Raw genomic sequence first — 24,561 nt, 5'->3', positions numbered from 1 at the left:
AGTGAGAGCTGGCTGTGAAGGCTTGGGGTGTTTGAGTTGTGATTACCCACCTTGCATCCCGAACAGAAATAAAGCGGTGTCTCCCCTCTAAGCACTTCTAAGGTGTTTCTGGAGATTGTAAAATTGACAGCAGCATCACCAGCTATGGCATGGCCAGGCATTATTTTAATTCAAATGTGCTCAAAGGTGAGGAAAAAAAAAAAAACTTTTAATGCTTTAAGAGGGGCATGACTGGTAATTTTTTTTTTTTAATAATTACAGTAATTCACCATCTAACCACAGAAGGCAGAAGCAGAACTCCCTGGAGTAGAGTGCCTCAGCTGCTAGAGCTGTGGTGCCATGAGGTCCCCCTGGGGATGACTTTGAGGCAGCAGTCACTAATTGGCACATCACAGCAGCGCTTGGCTGTGGGGCAGTGGGGTCTGCATGGTGTGGAGGCACAGAGTGCACTGAGGCCTCACAGGAGGTGCTCCCCAACAGGAGCAGGCTGAGGGCTCAGCAGGCAGCTGGCGCTGCCCAGAGACTTGTTGCCCCTGAGGTCACCCAGCCTGGTGGGGCTGCGGGCACGCTCTGAATTGATGGTGTGTGATGGCTTTCACTGGGACCGGGATCAGCTCCCAAAAAATGACTCGTTTCATGCATTTTCTATGGCTTTGAAAAACATCACTGTTGTTAAGGTTTCCAACCAGCAGATAACGTGTTATCTTATTTAAACATCTGGTTGAACTGTAACTATAAGGCAGAATAGATGGACTGATGAAAATTGCACAGTGCTACAGTTGACCGAGACCTGGTGGTTCTTTCAGGTGTTGAAACGTACCAGTAGAACTGCAGATAATTGGGAGTAGGTGCTTTGTTGGTTACTTGGCAGGAGATTTTGTGCCTTACTTATTTGAAATGTTTTCACAAGGGCTGCCCTTTTTTAGACAGGATCTAAGTGGAGTGTATCACACGTTATTTGGGGGGTGAGTTGTGTTATGAATATACATAGTGGATCCAACATTGGTTGGATGCTCATGCAGAGGGACTGCCACGACTATTGTATAGTAATCTGTAGGATGGAGCAGTGGGAAATAGGAACTGGTACTAAATAAAACACATTGAGAGCACATTTAAACGTTGAATGTATCGAAGCTTTAATACATGGATGTCCAACCTTTTGGGTTGCCTGGGCCACGCTGAGTGAAGAGGAATTGCTTTGGGCCACGTATATGTAGGTCTCTGAAAGTAATGCCTCCTCATTATTTCCATAGAAGCGACAACAGAGAGCACGGTAACTGCTCGATAGAGCAGATTCTTAGCTACAAAGCACTGTTTTTCATTAGCTGTGTTTTTGCCAACAATGAACAAGAGCCTGCATGCCCAGCAAAATCTGCACCAGCAGAGGTGCACCACTGCTGCTATCACTGCTGCTACAACTCACTGCCCACCCCTCGCTGTGCTCACACCACTGTGTGGTCACTGGAAACGTGCAGCAAGCAGCCGTGGATGGCAGTTGACATTCATGGAGGAATTCAGTTCCACCCCTTTGCTTCATCCCACCTCACATCGGACGCCACTGTGTCACACCGCCCCTCTGCTGCCATCTGTCACACGGCAACAAAATGTAGTGAGATTGGTGGGAAGGTTCAGCCTCTGCTGCCATACCACCACTGCTGCCTCTGTTGTGGGCCAGTATTAAAATAGGAGGCATTACTTTCAGAGCAGCCCGTGTAAAATATATACTGTAGTCAATGGATATAGGTAACAAAACTTATTGTAACTTTTAATATTTTTATTGAAATATTTTTTTTACAAAGCAACCAAACCATCAAACAGATGGGATATGTGGCCTTGTCTTTGCAAGAGCAGTGTGCCAGGCCAGTTCCGTGGCAGCGCCTGCAGCTCTCGTGGTGTTGGTCGGATTTCTGCTCAAGTTTTACTCCTGTCCTTCCTCCTCGAAAGCAGCTGATAATGTACTGTCAGAAAGCAATGGACGAGGTGTGATGGTGGATGAGGGATGTTTTTCTCTGGTAACAGAGGGCTTATAAAAGTAATGAGACGTGGTTGTGCTTTTAAGCTGAATGCCTGATTGCAGCTCTGTACGTTTCTTCTGACTATTCCCAGGTAATGGACTTACATCAACTGAGAAAGGAGTTGCAAAGATGAATTGCTGATTCCTGCCATATCCTGATTCCTGATGAGCTGCTGCCATATGGCGCGGGGCCGGGGGCAGACGTAGGATGGGCTGTGCCAGGCTGCGTGCGGGTCGGATGTGCCGGGTCAGTGTGTGCAAGTCTCCTACTTGGGAAATGGTGACAGCCCCTTCCCTATCCTTGCCCAGCACAGCTGAGGTCGGCGGTACCGGTTAGCGCTGCAGCTCTGCCGTACTTTCTGAGCTGTCGGTCCGTAATGCCTCGTAGAGGCCGCAGTCCTCCTGATGGACAGTGTTCCTTCACTGGGACGGGACTGAAAAGGGGTTGGATGTGTAATAATTCCCTCTTCATTATGGGGGAACGTTGGTTGCAGCCAGCTTAATTCTGATTGCGTTGAAGGAATTCCTTGCGGAAGATCTGATGTGACTGAGGCCCCGTTGTGGCGGTCCTGGTGCAGTGGGTCGTGATGTGCAGCTCCCGTCATTTCAGGGGTTTTCTAAAAACAAACAAGCGAAACCCCTCATCACCTCGTGCAGCCGATGTGCGGCCATTCCCCACAGCGTTACAGCAGAGACAGCGAGACACAGCAGCTGCCAAGTTGAGGAAGAGCTTTAGAGCTGTAGTTTCGCTGTCAGAAAGCACGGAGGGGCCGTTAGCGTGGCTGCCCGCAGCACCAGCGGTGCGCTCAGAGAGCGGCGGAACACGCACCGATTTTAAGGAGGGAGGGCCGTAGATGTAAGGATAAGTGATGAGAGAGATCTCTGGACGCACGGCAGCACGGGCGGTTATTGCGGAAAGCAGTACCGCGCAGCCCTCGGTTACAGGGCAGCAGCACCGCCATCCGTCGTCCCGCCGCCCGGTGCGGGGCGCGGCGTGGAGCTGAGCCGCGGGTGGGAACCGAGCCGCGGCCGGGGCCGTCCCGTAGCGGTCCGCAGGTCCGAGCGCTCCCCGCTCCGCTCCGCGGGGGTCACAGCGGCCGCTGCTCCTCGGCCGGGCCGCCCTCCTCGGCCGTCTGGCCCGGGCCGCCGCGGCCCCAGTCGCGCTCGATGTAGAGGTGGTAGGGGTCGTGCTTGGACTCCAGCTTCCGCGAGCGGGTGTAGGCCAGGATGAGCCCCCCGGCCAGGCAGCCGTAGAAGATCATGATGAGCAGGATGTACAGCGAGGCGTCGCCCCCAACCCCGGGCTCGGCGGCGGCCGCGCTGGCGTTGGCACCGCGGCGCAGCTCCCGCAGCACTGCGCCCAGCAGCGCCTGCAGCCGCCGCGCATCGCTGCAGTTCATGGCGCGGCGCGGCGGGCAGCCGGAGCGGAGGGTACCCGCTGTGCCCCTGCGGGCTGCACCGAGCTCTGGGAGCGACGCGCTGATCCACCCGGAGCTCGGGGAGAAATGGTGTGTGTGAGAGGGCTGAGGCTCCGCCCGGAGCCGCGGAGCTCTCCCTCCCTCTGTCCGCTACTGCTGTCTACCTGAGGTCCGCCCTGCAGCACTGCCATATAGAGCAGAGCGTGGTGCTGGGAGGGTGTTTGGGAGGGCCCGTGCCACAGCCTCACAGCGCCGGGGCTCATTCAAGTGCATACCCTTACTCCAGAAAGGAAAACGTAGTCCAATTCCATTTGAAAGATTCAGCTGGAAGGAAAGCAGCAGATAAGGCAGAACTGGAGAAATTCAAACAGTAATTAACTGTAGAGACTGTTGCTTGACCTGAAAGGCTTGAGTGGTGAATATCGGTGGGCTGCTGTTGGGCTGCACCCTGCCTGTGTGCTGCAGAGAGAGGGATTGAGGCTGTGGCACAGCAAGCCCTTCACTCTTTTCTCCTCAGAGCTCTGTGCCCACGGCTGTGGCTTTTGAATTCCCACGTGAGGCCCTCACGTGTCCCTGTTCCCAGCTAGCCCATCTCGTTGCTATCTGAGCTCAGTGGCCGCTGTGCTCACAGGTGGCTGTGGCGGTTGTGTTACAGGGGCACAGCGAGTCTGTTTGCAGTCAGCTGTGTGTTCCTGCTGCGTGTGTAGGTGCCCTGTTTTGATTTTCTCTGCAGAGCCCTTTTCCAAAACCACGTCCCTTCAGAGCCACGTTTGGGTAAGGGATGTGCAGGCATCTCGCTTCATCAATACCGAAGGGAAGCGTGCCATAGGTTGTCATTTCTGCTACAAGTAGAAAGAAGGTGCTCGATTTCATTGTGCATAACCACGTAGAGCTGCAAGAGCAGATGATTGGGTTTGCTTTGACTCGAGGGACAAAAAGTAAAGTAGAGAGGGCAGCTGTGGAGAACAGTATGTCTATTCTTCATGCTTGCTCCGTGGGGGAGAACCATCAGTAACGAACTGATCCACGGCCAACAGAAAGAGGTAGGTTAGATACCACATCTCAAACAAACACAAACCCAGCAACACCTCCTGGGGCTCTGCTATGAGGTGCCAGCACGGTGTGAGACTCGTTGCTGGGCTTCGATCCTATGTAGGCTCAGCAGTCCACTGGTAGCAGTGGTTCAAAATGGGAGAACAAATGGAAAATTCAACAGTTTTCATTTTGTGCTGCTCTGTTGTTGGAGTATTTGCTGCTTTTCTTTAAAAGTGTGAGGGCTCTGAGGATCAGCATGCCCCAGAGCTCACTTTGTTTGCTTTAATTGGCATTGGCTTCATGTCAAGGCTAACACCTCGTAGTAAATGCAGGTTTTGACAAATTATCTGGGATAATTTGCTGTGTGCTTCATTAGAACACTTTTTGGTCAGTGTCCACTATAGACCAGGTCTGATTTTTCTTCCAGACATCTCTCTTCCCCAGCACAGGTGCAGCAACATTCCAGGTGCTGCAGCTCCCAGCAAAAAAAGCTGCCAGCACTCATTCAAATCAAGTGAAGTGACAATGATGGTCCAACAAATGTGCTTCAGTGTGGTCAGCCCTATTCCTCCATGGCCAATGTGACCTCATCATGTTAAATACAAACAAATCAACCAATGATCCACTGTGCAGCAGCTCTGAGTTAACTGGGAAAGTGTTCTGTTCATCAATCCAGGTATCTCACAGTGGTGTCAGATACCTGAGTTCAGCCTTAAGCATTCCATGTAAGTAGTGGCTGCAAGCTTTATGGATTGCATTTTGTAAACCACCTTTGTGGCATTTTATGCAAAAGCAGCTCTGGAATGTTGTTGTTTCTATCATTTTTGTTGTCTTTTTTTAGTTTCTTGTGTTTAAATTTTAGCCTCTGAAATGGAAACTGATTTTCTCATGTAAATAACACTTAGCTAATAGGCAGGCTCCTATTACCTAATACATAATCCTATACATAAATACATGACCAGAATTTATTTTGTGATTGCCTGTAGTTGCAGAACATGACTAATCCATCATTGGAGCAGTGTGGTTACCGGAAACGACTGTTCTGGGAGGTGGGGGATGTTGGTTTGGTTTTGACAGAACTGATGAGCCATGATGTCAGCGTGCGTCCTATGCCATGCATACAGCTCAGGAAGCATTTGATGGGAACTGGGGCCCTGTGCGTTGGCTTACCTGGGCTGGCTAAACACCACTTAACCTGCTCTTAAGGGAATAACCATCACTTTCCCTGTTTATGCTAAGCCAATTAAGGGCACCTGCTGCATTGTGTACGGGAAGCGAATCTCTGCCCCCAGCTCTTACCTGCGGTTCTGTGTTAAAGCTGTCCCTGAAAGGTGTTCATTTAACCTTTGACTCTGATGCTGTAGAGACTTCAAGTGGTGGTGATCCTGAGCAACCAGTTCAGTATTTAATAAGGAATTGTTTTAAAGTTCTGGGTTTATTTTTAAAATGTTCCGTGTTCCAACTCCTAAATGACCCTTGGTGTAAGCTTATTTTTTGTTTCTCCTTCCTGTCCCCTGGAGACAGCTCCTTTGCCCCTCTGTTGGGGTGACATTAGATGTAGCTGAGGCTAATCAGGTTTGTTACAGGCCATTCCTCACTTCTCTGCAAGCTTCAATTTAAGAATTGGAAGAAGTTCTTACCAAAATGCAAGTACTGTATTTGCAAATCACCTCCATGCTACAATTGAAGCAAGCCTAGTGCAATCCCTCCCTCGCTTTTTTCCCCATTCTCCAAAAATACCTGAGAAGCTGATGTGTGCAAATTCTTTTGCAACATGTGCTACATCAGGCAGGCCTCCCCTGGGTTCTTGTTTACCCTTGGGTTTGTTCTTCTGAACTGCTGCTTCTGCTAAGCCCTTTTGTTAGGGTATGCTCCATTGAAAAGAGAAGGGGAGGTGCTGACCATTAACTGGAAACAACACGCAATACACTCCAGAAACACAAACTTGGTTAACCATTTCAACTGTATTCTGTTTTTGAAATGTCAACGTGGTGTGTGTATATATACACTGGAAATAGCGATCCTCAGTCAGCCGAGACACAGAAGATAGCTGGAGTCTAGATAAAATACATTTCATATAAATACATTCATGGTTTAAAAAAAGAAAATCATACAACTTGCTGACAGACTCAAGTGCGAGCAACTCTCTTACACGTCTAACTTCTGTGATGCTAACAGGCTGTCTAAAGGTTATGCGACAGTGACCGGTTTGAAACATGGGAGGCTGCTAACGTAGCTCCAGAACTGAGTCACTTGGAAAGCTGCAACTGGAAGGGAAAGTAATTCCCGCCTTCACAAACCCACGGATGTGCCAGTATGCTAAAGAGAAGCATCGTACAAAACCTTTTACTTTATGTACAGAGTGACAATAACAAATAATTTTCCTTTTTTAACCATCATATACACAACACATTATGAATAGAAGAAATCTATAAATACTTAAAACGAATTTGTAATATATAGCAGCTGAGCCACACCTGTACAAAATGAACGCAACACGTATGAAATGATTAAGAAAAGTGCAAAGTAGAACAGTATTGAGAGCCTCCACTTCTTTACAGCGTTCGTGGTTCAAGTGTGAAGAGCGAGTGTGGGCGCGGGAGCTCGGTTACTGCACGTCAAAGGAAACACAGTACTGGATGCAGCACACAAAATGATAAACTGCTACTAAGTTATAACCTCCCACTTCAGCACATCTACAATTTCCAGTTAATGTAAGAACACTTTTTTTTAATAAGGATTTCTATATAGAGTGATTTGTCCCTTTTTTTAGTTCCTTAAAACAAAGCTTTTCCCAGCCTCAGCATACTTTGTCATAAGTAAAACAAGACACGGAGAAACTGCTGTTGGTTTCTGGTTGGCTTTGTTTTGGGTGCTGTATTTTAAAAGGTGAACAGAAATACCTTTCCATAAAGTAAATACAGGTACTTAGACCCTGATCCTGTAAACTACATGGGGATAACTTGCACCATTACCCACATGTATGTGAAGGTCTAGAGGATCAGTGCCTTTCAAATAAAACCACCGTGTCACCTCCAGAATAAAAATAAAAAGAATAATTTCTCCTTTGAGTTCCAAATCTGTTTGGAGACAACTGCCCATCAATTTTGCTGTTGCCTGCCAGCCGGGATGCAGGTTTTGCATTCTGCATTCAGCTGATCGTTTTCATCAGTACCTCCTGCAGCAAGGCAAGTCTTTGCTTTCTTTCATGCTGTGTCCCAGGGGAAAGCTCTGCTGGAATTAAATGTGGCGGCAGGTACGAATGTATTGGGTGAGAGGGACTTGAGATAGTTGACTCAATGCTCTTGAGTGATGTTTTCAAATAACTTTTCTTTAGAAAGATTTTTCAGTTCACCTTTATTTAAGGTAAGTGTATCTTATATTCTCTTATAGGCACTGTAAATATTGAACATAACTGATGTGCAGAAGAATCCATCCCTTTTGAAGCAGTACGTTCTCAGTGATCTCTAGCAAGTTCTTGACTAATGTCTTTTTTTAAATGGAGAAGGTTACAGTTTCAGTACCCATTTTCTCCCTACACACCGGGCCTCACAATGAATTAGAGAGAAATTGCAAGGAGTCTGAACATGCTAGAGAAATAATAATAAAATGACTTGGCCATACTGCTTCATAGAATTGTGTCTGTCTTAAAACTGGAAATGATCACATGGAACTCTGAAACACATCAACATTTTCTGCCGTTTAGTAGGAATTTAGAGTTTAAGATCTTCTCTCGTTGCTCTCTTTAGAGATAAGAAACATTCATCAGTTTGGTGTATTTTCTGAATACATGTGACACCTACAGTATACAAGGACATCCAAAATCAAGGCATGATAAAGAACCTTCTGCACAACTGTCTAGTCAATCCAGCCTGTTTATTTGCCTCCATACATTCTTTCGATGTCGTTGAGGTAATGGTTTTTCAGTTCTTTCCTTTTCAACTTGAAAGCATCTGTTACTAACCCAGTCTCTGGAGTCCACGGTTCAGGGCTTAACCGCACTTTGATGGGTATTTCAAACCTCTCTAATTTCACTGCAGGGACAGCAAGAAACAAAAGCATGAGTAACGCTGTTCAATGAAACATTCATGCTACCTAGAAATCTAAGGCGAGTACTCTGTAGTATGTATAATATGGTGACCTACTTGATGAAGTAACCTAAAAGATGGTACACAAATTTAATTGTGTACCAAAGCTCTGTGCTAATATTACAGCATGCAAATATTCTAATAACATACTGTATTTATGCCTTGTGTTGGATGTGAGAGTATAAAATCTAAAGCTTGAGAGAAATAAGTTTGTATCCTGAAGATGCGAGACTGCTGTCACAAGGGCAGGGGGGTGACCAAGGGGGGAGATGGGTAATTGCCTCAGAGCCTTCTCTGCACTGGGAACAGGGCAGGGAACTCCTGTATGTGTGCAGTACTGCACAGACCTCGCTATCAGGTCCTGCATGCAGGCCTATAATAGCACACAATGAGACTTCCCTGTGAACTTCTGGCACAACCTGTGGCAGCGCAGCCTCTAGGTGGCAGCAAGTGTAGGACAGCTGGGACATCTGACCCCAGCAGCTGCTTTGTCTCCAGCTTCAAACTGGTATTGGAACGTACTGCTTCCTCATGTTTAGTTACGTGTCTGCTCCTGATGAAGGTGCGTTATGTACTGCTACAAAACAAAACTATCTCTTTAAAGTAATTTTGGAAAAAGCCTTTCAAAGCATTTATTTCTAAATGGTAGACTACTATTTAGAAAGTAAAAAGAATGTATAAGCAGAGACTTTGAATAACAACGCTTTATGTTATTTACTTAGTTCATGATGGAATAATGCAGATTAAAGTGTTCATACTTCAGTCAAATCCCTAAAAAAATATTCATTTATTTTTAGGGAAAACTTAATACTGCCTTTCATTCTGATTTTCTTGGTTTTAAAATAAAGATTCTCCAAGTTTGAGAGGCAGTGCTTTGTGTGTGCTTACACTGTTTTACTGCTTCTATGTATGAGGTGTGTAGCACTTTAGAGAGGTTCCTGACCCCAGTTAGCTTGGGGTTTTTTTGGCCCCATAAAGAACTGTTGAGGTTTTTGATCATTTTTATCTCTGTAGCAAGGATAGTAGGATTTAAGCCGTTACAAACATAAGGCTCATAGTTGTTCTAAGCAGTAATACACAACACTGCATGGAAAAAAAGCTTTGACCTGTCTTGCTTAACTAATTTTCTTGCTGCAAATGTCTTGTTAATTTCCCTTCCAAACCTTTTGGATCTTAACTGCATTCAACCAGCAACCTCTCTCTAGAAGATAGTTGGGGAAAAAAAAAAAAAAAAAAAAAAAAAGGTTTGTTTTTCTTTTAATAACAAAAAGAGAAAGTAGTTAAGATGACCACAAAGTACGTCTTTTCCTGGAATAAGAGGTATGAATTTGATGTAGTCTTTCTATTAGAACTCCTCTAATTTTTGGTAGACTGAGGCAACAGGAAGAAAGAACAGTCAGTGGGGATAACTGAAAACTTTTGCCTTAATAAGCGCTACGAGATTGGCATTTTACTTACTCTTGTTTGCCACCTCCTTAATTTCTTGTAGTATTTCAGCTTCCATTGTAGGATTGTTACAAATTTCAACCCAGGTTCCACTTATACCTTTCTGCTCAGCTAATGCCGTCAGCTTCTTCTGATTGGGAACCACAAAACTGATCACATAAGACTGGTCACTACCACAGGGTAGCAAGAGAAGGAAGGGAAAAAAAAAAACAAACATAGTTGAAGCTTCAATTTCAAGGATAAAATGCTTACTTGATTATAGATCCACAGATCCACAGTGCTTCTTGAACTGTAGTTAATACTGCGTACAAAATCCCTTTTTTACTTAAGGTTTTCACAACTTATGACTGATCCAAGCTAAGGATCTAGGCTGTAAGTGGTTAGGTTTGACCACTATCATGCTTCTAAGTGCACTTGTGAAACTACAGCATAATTTAGCTTTCCAACTATATCTTGTGTTTCACTAGTTCTCTGCAGTTTCCCTCCATGTAGTTTGTATAAGCAGGGGGAGAGGAGACAGCTGGGCTATCCGGCTACTTCCAAAACATTGAGATGTAGTTCTGGTGCAGAACGTCCAGATGTATTTTCCCTCACACTCTGATAGAAAGCCAAAGCACGTGCTAAATTATACCTGTTAAGGGCGGGGGTGGGACAAAACTAGACTGAACTACAATAGAAGAAATGCCAACAGAAAAGCATAAGTTACTTTTTCCAGTTTCAGGGAATCTTGGAGCCTATGTATGTTACTTTAGAGATGCTGCTTATAACTCATACTCTGGTAGGAGCTTTTGTTCAATGCAAACCATACTATATCAGTATAGAAGCGAGTCTCAGCTTGTATTCCAGTTTACACAAAGTTAATACTACTCTTACCTTTTGGCATAAGCACAGATGTTATCAATCAACGAACAGTTCTTCAGTGCTGCCTCTACTTTGCCCAGAGACACGTATTCCCCAGCTTGTAGCTTTACCAAGTCTTTCTTACGGTCTAGGAGTTGAGGGGAAAGAAGAAAAAAAATACAACGTGCTTGCCCCATTCAAACTTCTCCATTTCCACAGACTCATTTGCAAAGCCACTATATGTGTATTTAGTGGTATGCCATGTAAAAGTGAATAAAACCGAATTAAAGCATTTTACCCAAATTGTAAAGATGCTAACAGCATATACATAGTCTTGTAACTTTATAAAGACTTCTGCCATGAAATTTACATAACATTACAGTTCTGGTCGTGCAACTTATATGAATGTGATGGAGATTCTGACTTTCAAGTTTTGTATTAAATACCAAAAAATAATCTTACATTTATTCACTAGCACACAGGAATTAAATAGTGATAACATGGCAGGGAATGGCATCTCCTCCAAAATTTTCTTACAGCTGTGAAGACTTCTGGAAAAGTCTTACACTATGATTTTGCAAGCAGGTAATCTTAGGTAGATTGGCCCCATCAAAGCCAACGGGACCAATCGCATCCTTACAGTTATGTCTAGTCAAGATCTTATAGTAGATTGAGAGCAAAAAGTGAGGCCAACCTATGATCTGCAGGCACCCATCTGGATGGAATTCTCCTATATCTCCGGTACAAAACCATCTCTGACCATTCTCATCAATGGTGAAATCTTCTGTTGTTTTCTCTTCATTTTTAAAATATCCCATTGAGACATTAGGTCCACCAATTATAATTTCCCCTCTAGGATTAGGCTTGTCTCTGTTAGTATAGCCCCCTGGAAAAAAACATCCCCAGACAATTATTTTCAAATTATATATTCTGCTGCTAAGAAAATGTTTTGAAACTTCAGCTTAAAGTTCATGCATAAACTAATGACTGCTATCAAAGATGAACAATTACTTCATATGCTACAACCTAGCCAAGCAGACAGGCAAGGAAACCAGCTAAGCACTGGTTGAATTACTTAATTACTTGCTCTGAAGTCAAAGCATCGGATGCTCTTACCTTCTTGCCAGTCTCTCAATCTGATTTCACAGCAAATAAGAGGAGCTCCAACTCTTCCAGTGCTATAATCAGCAACTTAGGGAAAGAACAAGGAAAAACACAAAGGGTTTTTTTTTTTTTCATTTTGAAGTGTAAACTCAAACTACAGCTTTGAAGACGGCTTATCTCAAGACTTAATTGCAGTTAAGAGCCACAGCTATTCTGAATTTACCTTCTAAAAAACTCTTAAAACATACTCCCAGAAGTATTTTAACTACCTTCTGTAATTGTTCCAGCTCCGCATGTTTCTGTTAATCCATAGCCTTGGCCCACAGGACAGCAAAAACAGATATTCATGAATCTTTGTGTTTGGGGTGAGAGCGGGGCTCCTCCGGAAAGCATCATACGGATGTTCCCTCCTAGTAGTGCCTTTACTTTTTTAAACAACAGTCTGGAAAGAGGGAAAAATGTACATTAAGGGTTATTCACTCAGCTCACTTTTATGAAAGGAAATGAGACAATCCTTCCTATCTGCAACACCTCAAAAATAACGTTCACAGATTTTAGTGGAGAGCAGGGATAATTGAAAACCTCACTTCTTGTCCAACATTTGAAGACGGGAGAATTCTTACAACTTACATAAATAAAGTTCTCAATTCTATAAACAAAAATGAAATCCAATGAATGTCTTCTGGTCAGAAGACTTGTCATTCTTACTGGAAATTAATCATTCACCCTGGAGACCAGTCACTCCTGAACTAATCACTCTTACAGGAAACCAGTCATTCTTAGGCAGGAGAGCAGCCCCACGCAAAAGGATCTGAGGGCTCTGGTTGGCAGCACATTGAATCTGAGCCAGCAGTGTGCCTTGGCAGCCAGAAGGGCCAACCATACTTGGGAGTGCACCAGGCCCAGCGCTGCCAGCCAGGCAAGGAAAGGGACAGTCCTGCTCTGCTTCGCACTGCTGCAGCCTTCCCTTGAGCAGTGGGCGCACTTTTGGGTGAGGGTCAGGCTGGGTGTTAGGAAAAGGTTCTTCACCAGAGGGCGGTGGGCACAGCCCTGAGCTGCTCGAGTTTGAGGAGTGTTTGGACAATGACCTCATTGGGTTTGGGTAGTCCTTGTGTGGAGCCAGGGGTTGGACTCGGTGATCCTTCTGCGTTCCTTTCCAATTGCGACAGTTTGTGATTCAATAATTACCATTAAATATCTCCTCCGTTTCCTGTAAGAACTTGGTTTATTGCAGTTTAGCCATTAGATCATGTTGCGTGCTGGAATAGAACTGTCTGATAAAAGATAGCTGAGATGATGATTCTTTTAGTCTGCTTTAACAAATCACAATGAAAAAAGTGCAGTTGGGCCATGAATCATACTTACATGTTACACAGAGGTGCATCGTATCCTCTTTTGATTTGTTCTAATTTGTAGTCATAGCCTATCTTGAACAGAGTTCTCTGAATATAGTTCATCTCCTGAACCTTACTCATGACATTTTTATAAATTCTGTCCATTATTTCCTATAAAGAGTTAAAAAAAAAAAAAAAAAAGAGTAAGGAAAATTACCACAAAGAGTAAAATTCCATGCTAAAAATAATAATAATAATAATAATAATAATAATAAAAACCAACAAATATTATTCTTCCTTATAAATGAGTAACACGGCAAGAAAGAAAATATCTGCATCATTGGTTAAGCAATGCTTAACTCTAATGTTTTTAATATGCTAGCAATTAGCCAATTTATAGATTGCTGCAGCCTGGAGCTGTTTGAAGTGGGTGGAATTAAGTGTCAAAAACGCAGCAGAAAAATGAGGGACTTATCCTGACTTTTCTCCACTTGCCTATGTTACCTCACAACAGCATCAGTAGAGAGGAAGAACCCTCACGCTGTACTACGTAGCTCAGTTTAGCAGACTTAGGCAGGTGTATAAGTCAAGGGCAAATAAGTGAGTAACCATTGTAGGTCTCCAGACATATTGCAGCAATCCACAGTACCACCTGCATTTCTGCAAACTGCTTTCTGCACACCGGATTTGGTTTTAAAATAGTTCATACCCTTTGCTCTTAAGACGTCTTCTCTATCACTCACAGCTACAAATCTTGGGTTTTATTATTTATATTATCAGTGACGCCTCAGTCTGTACCTAAAATGTGAAAAACTGATTTATAAAACCTTGAATTTGGGTTTAGCTTTCTGGAAAGCCTGCAATGGCATGACAAGGTATTCAGAGTTACAAAGGCCAGAAGGAACGACGAGCACATTCTAATTGAATCAAATATTTAGATGTATTTGTGCCTGTCATTACTTTCTATTTCATTCCTTATGAATTTTCATCACCAGTGATGTTATGATGTTAGGATAATACAATACTTTTAGTGAGTGAAATATTTATGAGGTAGATGTCAGGTAAGTAGTGTAGCATTTTTCTTCCCAGGGCATTCTCCTCCTTGCTGTTGATTGTTGGGCTCTGGATCCTACATGCTAGCAACTGAAAATGGATCGGCAGTTTCAATTTCTTTTTTTACTCTAATTTCTTTGTGATAGCGAGTCTCTGAAATCAAGACACTTGGGTGGGGGTCAGCATTATCGCTGCGTGTATTTCGCCATTCTGCAGTTAATTCATGTGAAGGTGGCTGCATGGACAGGTTTTTTTTTTGGCGCATCTTTTTTGGCAGATTCCTTCCAAAATGGGATGATGCCCATATTTTAAATTGGCACTGCTTTTGCTAGCAGTCAGCAGTTGAGTATTCCCTAAGAAATAAGCTTAAATAGCCATTTTACAAAAAAGACAGGGCTGTAAGTCATTGGTTTGGACTCAGTAGACTACTAAGAAAAATACCTAATCTCTGTATGTTATTTCTATTTTTAAAAACAAAAAAATGCAAATTAGTAATTGATTTTAAAGCTCCTGGCTATTCACAAAAGAGGCTGCAGAACAACAGAATCCCAGACCAATCAGAACTTGCTGTTATTAGATGAAACCAAACCCTCCTCCTCCCACCGCACCCATCAGTGCAGCAGGAGCTGATGCTGTCGGTCTTCTGAGCCAGATGGGATAGAATCATGACAGAGGTAAACACAGTAACATTATTCCAGAGCATGTGAAGAAGGTTTTTCTTCAGCAGAAAGCAGCAGATATGTGCAATTTCTGTTGTTTTGTTTTGTCTGGGTGGGGTTTGTTTTGTTTTGGAATAGCACTGAGACCCTGTGGTATAGAGAAGCCTGGTCACCAGAAAGCTAATGTAAGCTACAGAAACAGGATCTGTGGTGTCCCAGTCAGTTTTTCTTACAAGAGGAGACTAAGCTGGCCCTACTTACCCCAAGAACAGGAGATGTTTTGCCAGGTGTTACCTTGGAGACAAGCAGCTAAAAGCAAGCACCCCAACAGCTGTAACAGTGCAGCTTCACTTGCTAAGTTCTGTAACTCAGCCAAAACTGGTATGTTTAAAGCATCAGTGTTGGATGAATCCACCCTGCTCTCTCCCTAAGTGAAAAGAACTTTCAGACTGTGAATGAAGCCCGGTGCAACATCACCTGTAACTACTAAAAGGCATTTATAGTTTTGGATCAAAAAGAGTCTCGGCTTTAGCACAGGGATATTCTTGTGCTCATTTGCAGCATCAGTTCTCCAACTCAATGACAACTGGAATTTCTATATTCCGCTTTCTTGTCTATTAGTAACAGTTTCTTATACAAAAAAAAAAAAAAAAAGTCTTTAAATACACATGCCAGCATGAACGACTTAGAAAGCACTGTTTTAGCTTCAAATATCTGCATACTTACAGGCACAGCTGCCATCAGGGTAGGCTTTAGCACAGTGCAGTCTCCTTTGCTTCCCTTCTTAATCTTACTTGACTGTAACACAGAAAAAATGATAGTTTATGAAGATGAAAACCAAGCAGCTCTTACGAAAGGGACCAAAAAAGAGGAGATATGCTGTCAGGTAATTTTCCCCTGTCCTCCTAAATAATACTTCCTGCTTAAAATACCTTTTTTTTTTTTCACTGTGATTGAAAAATGTAGCGATTAAAAGCAGTTTCAATCAAAATATCAGATGTTTTGCATGGCCAGCTGGGTAAAGCAAGCCCACCTCGTGTAACTTTTTGTTCTGTGCTTGCATTGTACTTGCACTCCCTCTATATCCCCCCAGAAGTATTTTGTGGCGTGGGTTTTTTTGTTAACGGTGGGTTGTTTTTTGTTTGTTTATTTTAAAATCTGATGCCATCTCTGTACCAGCAACATGTACAGAAGCATTCTTCCCTACCTTATTTTGCTTATTTATCTTCATTATTAAATGGAAGAAGGCAAAAAGCTAAACAGAAGAGCTGCAATAATGGACTAAAGAACTCAAACCGAGACTGAGAACTTAAAATCACTTTATGGAGTCCTGTGTGCAGTTAGTGTTTTAATAGCTGTTCATACCCTGATTTTCTCTAGGATAACACAATACACATTTATTAGGTTTTCTTTCAGATTTCCTGAGTATCATAAAAGCAAAAGCTTAAATAAAATTGTATATAGCATGACCTGCTGCTATAGCTCCACCAGGAATGTTTATTTGCATCATTTTCTGAAAAAAGTATTATTTCTTAAGCGTACCACAAACACCAGCACTTCTTTAAAGGAAGAGAACAGCTAATCAAGGACTTAGACTGTGAAAGCTTAAATTTGCTTTCGCTTTCCCCCCGCCCCTCACCTGATCTGACAGTGTAAGTGGAGAGGAATATCCAATCCTGCAGCCGTAAGTGATGCAAGAAATTTCTGCTGTCAGTTCCAATACATGGGCCAGGGGCAAATAACCAATGTAAGTATCCTTGGGCCTAGTAAAGGAAAGATTATCTAGTGAACAATGATACACGTGGGCACTGAAATTCTGCTTCACTTTTTTCATGGTGTGTTTTGCTGTGTTTCTGGGAGGCTCAGGTCACAAAGACTACTTCTTCTACATGCAAGAAGGGTGTGATTATAAATCAGTCTATAAACTGAATCAGTAAGAATCTTACCTCACTGAAACCAGTATGAATTAAAGGATTTGCCTTGTTTTCTAGGAAGCTCAAGTTTCCTTAGTGCTCCATTGCAGGTTTCTTCTCCTTATGGGAGATTTCATCCCAGGTGCCAAATTAAGGATGAAATCAGTATGTTTAAAGTATCACCAACGTGATTCAAATCCTTAAGTCATCACAGCATCTCCTTCTTAAATAGATTAGTGGAGAGCTGATCGCTGAGGTAACAGAGGCTTATTTCAGGGAATGCAGAAATTTCTCAAGAATAAACTTACAGCTGTTACCTTTACAGAAGCTTCCAACATCAGGTCAGAATGGCTCTTATATCCTACCATACAAAAGGTTTATTGTAGGCTATTTTAGCTGCATTTGTGAATGCAGTGACAAAGATACATCCACATTCACAAAACATTTTCTCAGAATATTAGCAATGGAGTTTGCAGATGGCTGTACTATCATCAAAACAATTCATTATTTCTCTGCTCATTTCAGTGCAGAATACTGGAGCAGATTCAGCAGTACATGTATTATCCATCCAGCAGGAGTCTCTCTAGTTGAATGAAAGTGGTAGGCTCTGGTATGTTTCCTAAAGTGATTCTAGCTGACTGAAAGCATCTAGCAAAAAAAAACTTTCCCAAATTTGACTAGATGAGTAATTTCTCCATCTGGTGATGTTTTCTAATGCATAGAAGAGTGCAAAATCCACGCCAGACCTCTAGATAAAGGTGAGGGGGAAAAAAATCGTGGGGCAAAAAAAGCACATGGGACAAGATATGGAAGGGCATACGTTGCAAAGAACAGGGTGATATCACAAACACAACGTGTATTTCATATACATTAAAGATTAGTTGGCTCACAGTAAATTGAAGGAGCTTGCTAATAGCTGGTGCCACCAACAGATTTTCCATAAACTTACACACTTTTAGAGGTTCTGTTTTATCCCCTCAACGCTTGGCAACAAAGTGTTTCTTACCCCAGCCCAGGTATTCTCTCACACTGTCCTGTCATTCCGGCTATAAGGTTCTTATGCTGCATCATCACTCCTTTTGGTCTCCCAGTAGAGCCGCTGGTGTACATTACTAGAGCCAGGTCTGTGGGAACAGGTCTGCTTGGCTGAATGCTTGCTACAAAATGCAAGAGAAAAATTGCATTAATTCTTACCTACTTTCTGGCTAAGTGCAGAACACTGAGATAAGGAAAAAGGATGACCAAGGTTGGATTTTCTCCTTCCTTGAAGATGTTACAGTCACTCCAGGCTGCCCAGTGTACCAAGGTTATGTAATAGTTATTCCGGTTGTCCAAGGTGTTTTCCAGTCTCAGATTGGCTCAGATAAAATGACGTTTCCAAGCTAACAGGCAAAAAAACCCTCAAGTGCTTTTCTCCTCTTAGGAAAAATAGTGAAAATAAGGTGAATAAAAGGTAAGAGTAGCAGAAAATGGAACACTGAACCCAATTCTACTTCACTTCCCAAAATAAAGGCAGAGGCTTAGAGATATTCTGGTTGTATTTTAGAAACTTAAATTTTATCCCAAAATACCTGAAATGTGAACAAAAGTACAGGACAATAAATGGGGATCTAACAAATTATCCATTTATTTAAAGGGGCCGAGGATGAACTGGCAATCTGCCACTTCCCTGGTGTCTGAGACTTGGCACATTTACTTTTTCTGCTACCCAATGTCTTTGATCAGGTCTGATTGCACACTGCTTGATCAATTCTCTGAAGTGATTCACTTACCATTTTCTGGTTTGGCTCCCAGCTCTTCCACTGTCTGCATACTATGAATCTCAACATTTTCAGGGTATTCAGATTTATTGATAGTCTTATTATCCACATAAATTATATGTTTAAGACAGGAAATATGTGGCAATGTAGCCTACAGAACAGAAAGAAAATTGTTAGCAATGACTGCACTGTAAAATTACTGCAGGGTTGCATGGAAACAGGTAAAGCTGAGGCCAAGTTACCTTAAGTTTGCTCTCAAGAAGCTCTGCACTGGTGATCAGATACGACGCTCCACATTCATTGAGACCATAGGTTACTGCCTCTTCACCCAGTGTAGCATACAAGGTAACAACTGTTACATTCAAGAGAGAATGAATGTTAATGAATGCAGAAGTTAAGGCAACTACAAATGCAAAAGCTCTTGCTTTAGTGCACTGCAATGCACTTCGGGGGGGGGGGGTGAGCTCAATGAGATTATTTTTTTTTTAATTAGGAAACAAAGCAGCTTGTAATCTTCCCAAATCAGAATTGTATTCCACAAGAGATCACAGGAATGAGGACAGTTATGTGGAAGAAGAGAAATCATCAAAACAAAAAGATCCACTAAAACTCAATGAAAACACACTAAGCAGTTGCACAGTAAGCAGCTGAGAATGTGTTCTTCCTCTGAGCACTCTGCAACCAGAATGTTGCAGGAGAGCTGACGCTCACACTGCAGGGCACCAGCCACCGTTCCTGCTGTGCACTTCCAGCTGAGTGGCAGCTCTCAGCCTCTGTGCCAGCTGCTTTCTTGTTCCCATGAAATTACCGATGGGGGCAGGGCAGAGATCGGACTAAGAAATCAGGCTGGTTTTTGTGGTGAGAGTTTATTTTTAAATCCCGACTGGTGACAGTAATGCTACTGAGTGCCTCACAGGCACAGAGGAGTCCGCCTTTTCTGTTGAGGAAAATCCCTAAGTATCGTACTGGCACCTCAAATTTGAACCTCCAGAGACTATTAAAGAATTTAATATTCCTGTGAAGTTGTGATCTTGTAGAAAGGGTAAAAAAAAAGGAATGCTACATGACTCTCTAGTAACCTTCCTTACTTCACTGAGAAGGCTGTATGTAACAAGTCAGATTAAATTACCGACTGCTTAAATAAAATAAAAAAGAAAAGCACATACATAATGGTAATGAATTTGAGCAGTTCAGCAACATTACCAAAATACCCACCCCCTCGGCCTAACATCTCATTTTGGTTATCATTCTTCCAGTAACCATTTCACGTTTCAGATATGGAAGTCAGATATAGACAGAAGATGCTACAACCATCCCGCAGTCTGCGGGGGAAATGCAACTACGGAGTCCTCACAGTATGTGAAAAAGTTGAACAGTAACTCTGCCTATCTGTCATGCTAAGATCTAAAATGTTGCTGCAGTCCCAAAGGTTGGGCTCATAAGTATGAGCAAGTGAACTGTAGTGATCTCTACTATGAACAGAATATTCTGGAAACTTCCAAACTCAGGCGATACACAGAATAAGTTTAATTAATTCTTATACCATCAGCGTCAGGACTGATACATTCTTAACAGCCAAAGCAGTACTGGAAATCGCTTCTAAAATATATTGAAAGCACACAGGTTCAGCACTCACGAGGAAAGTTGTACTTGAAGCAGGCCAGGGCTGCGATCATCCATTCTGCTCGGGTCTCGCAGAAGATAACAACGGTGCTCTTTGGGGTTAGTCCCAGGGCTATCAGTCCGCTCCCCAAGCGATTCACTTTCTGATTTACTTCTTCATAGGACAGCCATCTGTAGGTTCCTAAGATTAACTGGAGGAGGGGGCAACAACAGAAAAAACACCCTTGTGATGACAAGCGACTGGTACAGCTCTTCCCTGCTTTTGTGAGTCGGTGCTCAACACAACAAGCACTTCCATTTTTCTTGTAGCAAAATAATGAGCGCATCCTCTTGTGCATTACTCTTTAACTACTATAAAGCACACATTTTCAATCAAAAAGAGACTAAGGAAGACCTCTCATGTTGCCTCTGCTGTTGAGGCAGAATGTCAAAGAGCTCAAAACCAAATCAGAATTAAGTACTAAACGGTAAGCTGTACCTTTTTGAAAACTTTTCCGTTTGGTTGCATTTCATTTTCTTCACTCAGTATTTCTCTGGTCCCAAGACAGTCCTTTTTCCCAAACTTTGCTAACGCGTGGTCAAACAGTTTGTCCAACGTGTCTGCTCCAGGAATGTTTATGTTTGCTAGTGAGTCAAGATGAGTGACGGAGCGGTAGGGGCTTCCAGGTTTGTCCGAGATGGGCTTAGCTTTTAAACGCTTTGCCATAGCCTTTTTCTTCTTAGCGTTGGTAAGAAAATACCACGGAATAAATACAAGCATACTGTATACAGATATTAACAAGTACACAGGCAGCAAAAGAATGGCACATACTTCTAGCCTAAGTTTCATTGTGGGTATTTGAAAAAGAAAATCTCTTAGTGCGTTCTGACCAGGCAAGAGCAAAAGCAGCAGTGCAGTATGGTGTAGGGAGAAGCAACAGTAAGTGAAGCTTAGATAGCTCGGTTTCAAGGCAGCCGCTAAGATTTTAGTAACCTTTGAGAGCCAGCAGTGGACTCCTGTGGGTGAAGACCAGAGCCAAGCAGAGAGCAGGAAAAAAAAAAAAAAGGAGAATTAAATTAGTATTACAGTCAGTCCATTAGTTCTAGTCCTTTAAGATTCCACCTCAAATGCATCAAGACCAAGGAGACTGAATTAACCGATACATGTGGTTGCATGATGTATCAGTGCATCTGCTCTGAGATCAAAGAGGGTGACTCTTCCATATTTGTTTGTTCCATCCACAAATATTTACTTTTCAACGACTTTCCCCCCCTCTATCTCTGTTGGAATAGTTCAGGGCTGCAAATATGAAGTCTGTTCTCTTACTGCTTAATTTTGTGTTTAAACTGCTTGTGTAATGCTACAGTTGTGTAATGATGGGAAAGGGCAATCTGTTTTCCCCCTAAATATTTGTATTGCAGTGGAAAGATAGAGTAGGTGTCTTTACTGCCTTTCAGAATGTTAAATCAACTTACATTCAGATTAAAATGTATTTTGATAGAGTCCTCAAAAACCTTCATGTTTTAATCTAAGAACAAAACAATACCCCAACAATTGCTTTATTAACCTCACACCAACATCTGTATTGATCACTTAATGTTTTACTATGAATGTCAGACTTCTGACAAGGGATTGCACTTATTTAACCATCCCTCCAAAAGAATTAAAAACAATAATCGCACCCTATTTCAGCATATGCATTTCAGAACTCCGGGTATGGAAAATGGAATCTAATTTAAAATGAAGCACAATTTAGCAAGATTTTGTCAGAAACCTTTCTTCATTAAGGAGAACTGGGCCTGAATAAAGACCAAAGTGGGGGAAGAACAAAACCACCTCACAAACCACAGTGGTGGTCACCTCTCTTGTCTGTAACTGGTCTGTACTGGCACACAAATGACACAGGTGCTTATCTTCACCTGGACAGCATGCAAACACGGCATGCAAACACAGCACAAACAATGCACAGAACAGGAAACATGAAAGGCAAAGGTACGCTGACAAAAACACGGTACCTCAGACACATAAGGGAGCACTGCTGACTAGCTTATAGGAAAGATCACGGACAAGATCTAATAAACAAAATACATAGGAGTAGGGAAATTTTCAGGGCTCCATCAAGCATTAAAAGAATGTAGGCACACCCCAGAGCGTGTCTTTATTAACGTGTTTTCCACCCCAGGTGAGGGAGGCTACAATTAACGTTTCAGGTTAAACAAGACAGCTGCTACTGATAGCACAACAGAGATCTATTAATAGGCTGTTGGTTTTTAATAAGACTCCCAACGTTTGCAGTTGTGCTGTAGCCAATATCAACAATATGTAATGTAAGATTGAGAGATCTTCGCATACTCAAAATAACATGATCACCATGTTGTTACATTCTGAATTAAACCTGTAGTCTGAAATGACTACTGAATGTGTCATGTACTAAACTAAGCTCAGACTTGTTCAGAAAGAATCTTTTCTTAAAAGAAAATTCTACATTCTTTTCAAAGCTTATGTCCTCGTTCTGCTTTAGTTAACTTCATCGTCAGTTGCTCAGCAAACAGTCAAACCTCAGAAGAAGAGAGATCACTCCACTTCCCCTGCAAGCACCAGTTCTCTAAAATGAAGGTCAGTGGTTTATATCACAAATCTTGCTTGATGTTCTCATCCCAGTTAATTCAGTGCTCCGAAAGATGCAGTTGAGCTTGTACGTAAAACAAATGCCAGCCATACTGCTAAGACTAACACAGAAACCTCATCAGAACATCTGCCTGAAATAATAAAATAATGACTAAAGGGTCTTAATGGGAAAGAAGGTTGTGTTCTAAGATTGATACCCTGCTGAAATCACTCCTAACATCTGAATTAATTGCACGCACAAACACACTTTGTGTGCTTGCAGGCAATTATGTCAAAGGTCACATAAGCAAACGTTAAAGATTGCATTACTTTCATCTTGACATTTCAGACTAGTTTGAAATACTTTTAGAAGTGTTTATAAACTGAGAACTTAGCTACTGTCTTCTCATTGTGGTAATTTGAAATGCTTCTATTCTGACATAAATCAGTTGGAATGCTTAACAGCGATAGGGTGGAAAAACTTGCTGAGTCCAAAGAAGAAGAACGTTACTTTTCCCTTTGAGCATATTCTTATAAAAACAGATACATGCACACACATGCATATATACCTATACACACATATGTATACTTACAAGGTATCTGACAGCGATGTCCAAGTTTTATTCGATGTCAGTTAAATCTATATTCAAACAGAAAATAAAAAGGAAGTATATTTTAGGGTGGGTATTTTTTGCGCTGCAGAGGGAATGATTTGAGGAAAGCATTCTTTCCACTGCTGATTTCAGAATCTCTACCCTAATGCTCCTGAAGAATAGCACATGAATTGAGACCATCTTTTACTCAAGCCCAGTAAGTATCATATTTTAAATACAATCCAAAACAGAACAAAACTACTGAAATAACAAAAGTAGGTAGATACCAAACCCATTCAGTTAGAAGCCAAACACAGCTATTCAAATTACACTGTAGACCTTCAATGTCTTTTTTAAAGTTGAATTAGTCTTTGAGAGAAGGGGAGGATGAGGGATGTAACATCCATACGGATTCACAATCACAGATACCCACAAGGCACGCCAAATGCTGACTGCCACCAAAGCCTAATGGCTGTCTTCTCAGTGAGCTCTACTTAAAAAGCCAAGAAAGTGCAGTGCATGTTAAAGTAAATCTATTATAGAATACTAGAATATTTAGAATATGTAACATTTTATACTGACATACAAAATTGTTATTCCACTTAGTTGTGCAATGTAACTAGAATGTTTGGAAGCTAATCTGTCTACTTTGGAAACTGCAGAACTTCCAGATCTTGATGTAGGAAATCACATTCCAAGCAATAACAGTAAGTGTGTGTCAGGCATGACTAAGAAAGTCTAAGAAAACAAACCAAATCAAAAGCAGACACAGTTTCTCTTCTGGATAGCTGTATTTTCAGCATTTCCAAAGAATTTTCCTCTAGTGATTAAGTTTCTTTTATCAAATCTGTGATGGTATCTCTGTAGACCAGAGTTAACATTTACAGTGTTACGTTACAGCATGTGTATCATCCATGAGGTCACATCCTCCTTGCTTTTAGTACATGCTGGGTGTTTACAGACTTGGGAAGTTCAGGTTTGCTATGAAGAAACAACTGAGTGAATGCTCATATAAGCACCAGTGCTGAGTTTTGTGCCAGACCGAAGAGATGCACATTGAGTGTAATTTGATATTTTCAATTAAATGCTGCAGA

At 42.3% G+C, this 24,561-nt stretch overlaps 2 protein-coding genes across 38 annotated transcripts in view; both read right to left on the bottom strand.

The window, feature by feature from the left end:
• Positions 1–3,102: 3,102 nt before the first annotated feature.
• KCNE5 (potassium voltage-gated channel subfamily E regulatory subunit 5) lies at positions 3,103–3,414 on the bottom strand. The gene has a single exon (XM_025149964.1). The coding sequence runs from the start codon at positions 3,412–3,414 to the stop codon at positions 3,103–3,105; it is 312 nt and encodes a 103-aa protein (XP_025005732.1).
• A 2,998-nt stretch (positions 3,415–6,412) lies between these two features.
• The window catches only part of ACSL4 (acyl-CoA synthetase long chain family member 4), a 36,319-nt gene continuing 18,170 nt past the window's right edge, over positions 6,413–24,561 (bottom strand). For 11 of the 37 annotated variants that reach the window (XM_040700144.2, XM_004940805.5, XM_046940512.1 and 8 more), the window contains 15 exons: positions 23,468–23,514; positions 20,766–21,283; positions 20,301–20,478; positions 18,907–19,016; positions 18,677–18,815; positions 17,911–18,061; positions 16,631–16,754; positions 15,718–15,789; positions 13,311–13,450; positions 12,215–12,387; positions 11,958–12,032; positions 11,536–11,727; positions 10,875–10,989; positions 10,014–10,171; positions 6,413–8,501 (listed from right to left, as the gene is read on the bottom strand). In XM_040700144.2, coding sequence (XP_040556078.1) covers positions 8,344–8,501; positions 10,014–10,171; positions 10,875–10,989; positions 11,536–11,727; positions 11,958–12,032; positions 12,215–12,387; positions 13,311–13,450; positions 15,718–15,789; positions 16,631–16,754; positions 17,911–18,061; positions 18,677–18,815; positions 18,907–19,016; positions 20,301–20,478; positions 20,766–21,116 — 2,136 coding nt within the window. In that variant the 5' untranslated portion in view covers positions 21,117–21,283; positions 23,468–23,514 and the 3' untranslated portion in view covers positions 6,413–8,343. Of the gene's footprint in view, positions 8,502–10,013; positions 10,172–10,874; positions 10,990–11,535; positions 11,728–11,957; positions 12,033–12,214; positions 12,388–13,310; positions 13,451–15,717; positions 15,790–16,630; positions 16,755–17,910; positions 18,062–18,676; positions 18,816–18,906; positions 19,017–20,300; positions 20,479–20,765; positions 21,284–23,467; positions 23,517–24,561 lie in introns of all 37 variants that reach the window. The other 26 variants (XM_040700145.2, XM_420317.8, XM_040700146.2 and 23 more) reach the window with 4 other exon arrangements.

This window comes from Gallus gallus, chromosome 4, assembly GCF_016699485.2.
Source record: "Gallus gallus isolate bGalGal1 chromosome 4, bGalGal1.mat.broiler.GRCg7b, whole genome shotgun sequence".
Lineage (NCBI taxonomy): Eukaryota > Metazoa > Chordata > Aves > Galliformes > Phasianidae > Gallus > Gallus gallus.
This window is presented reverse-complemented; position numbering and strand designations above follow the sequence as displayed.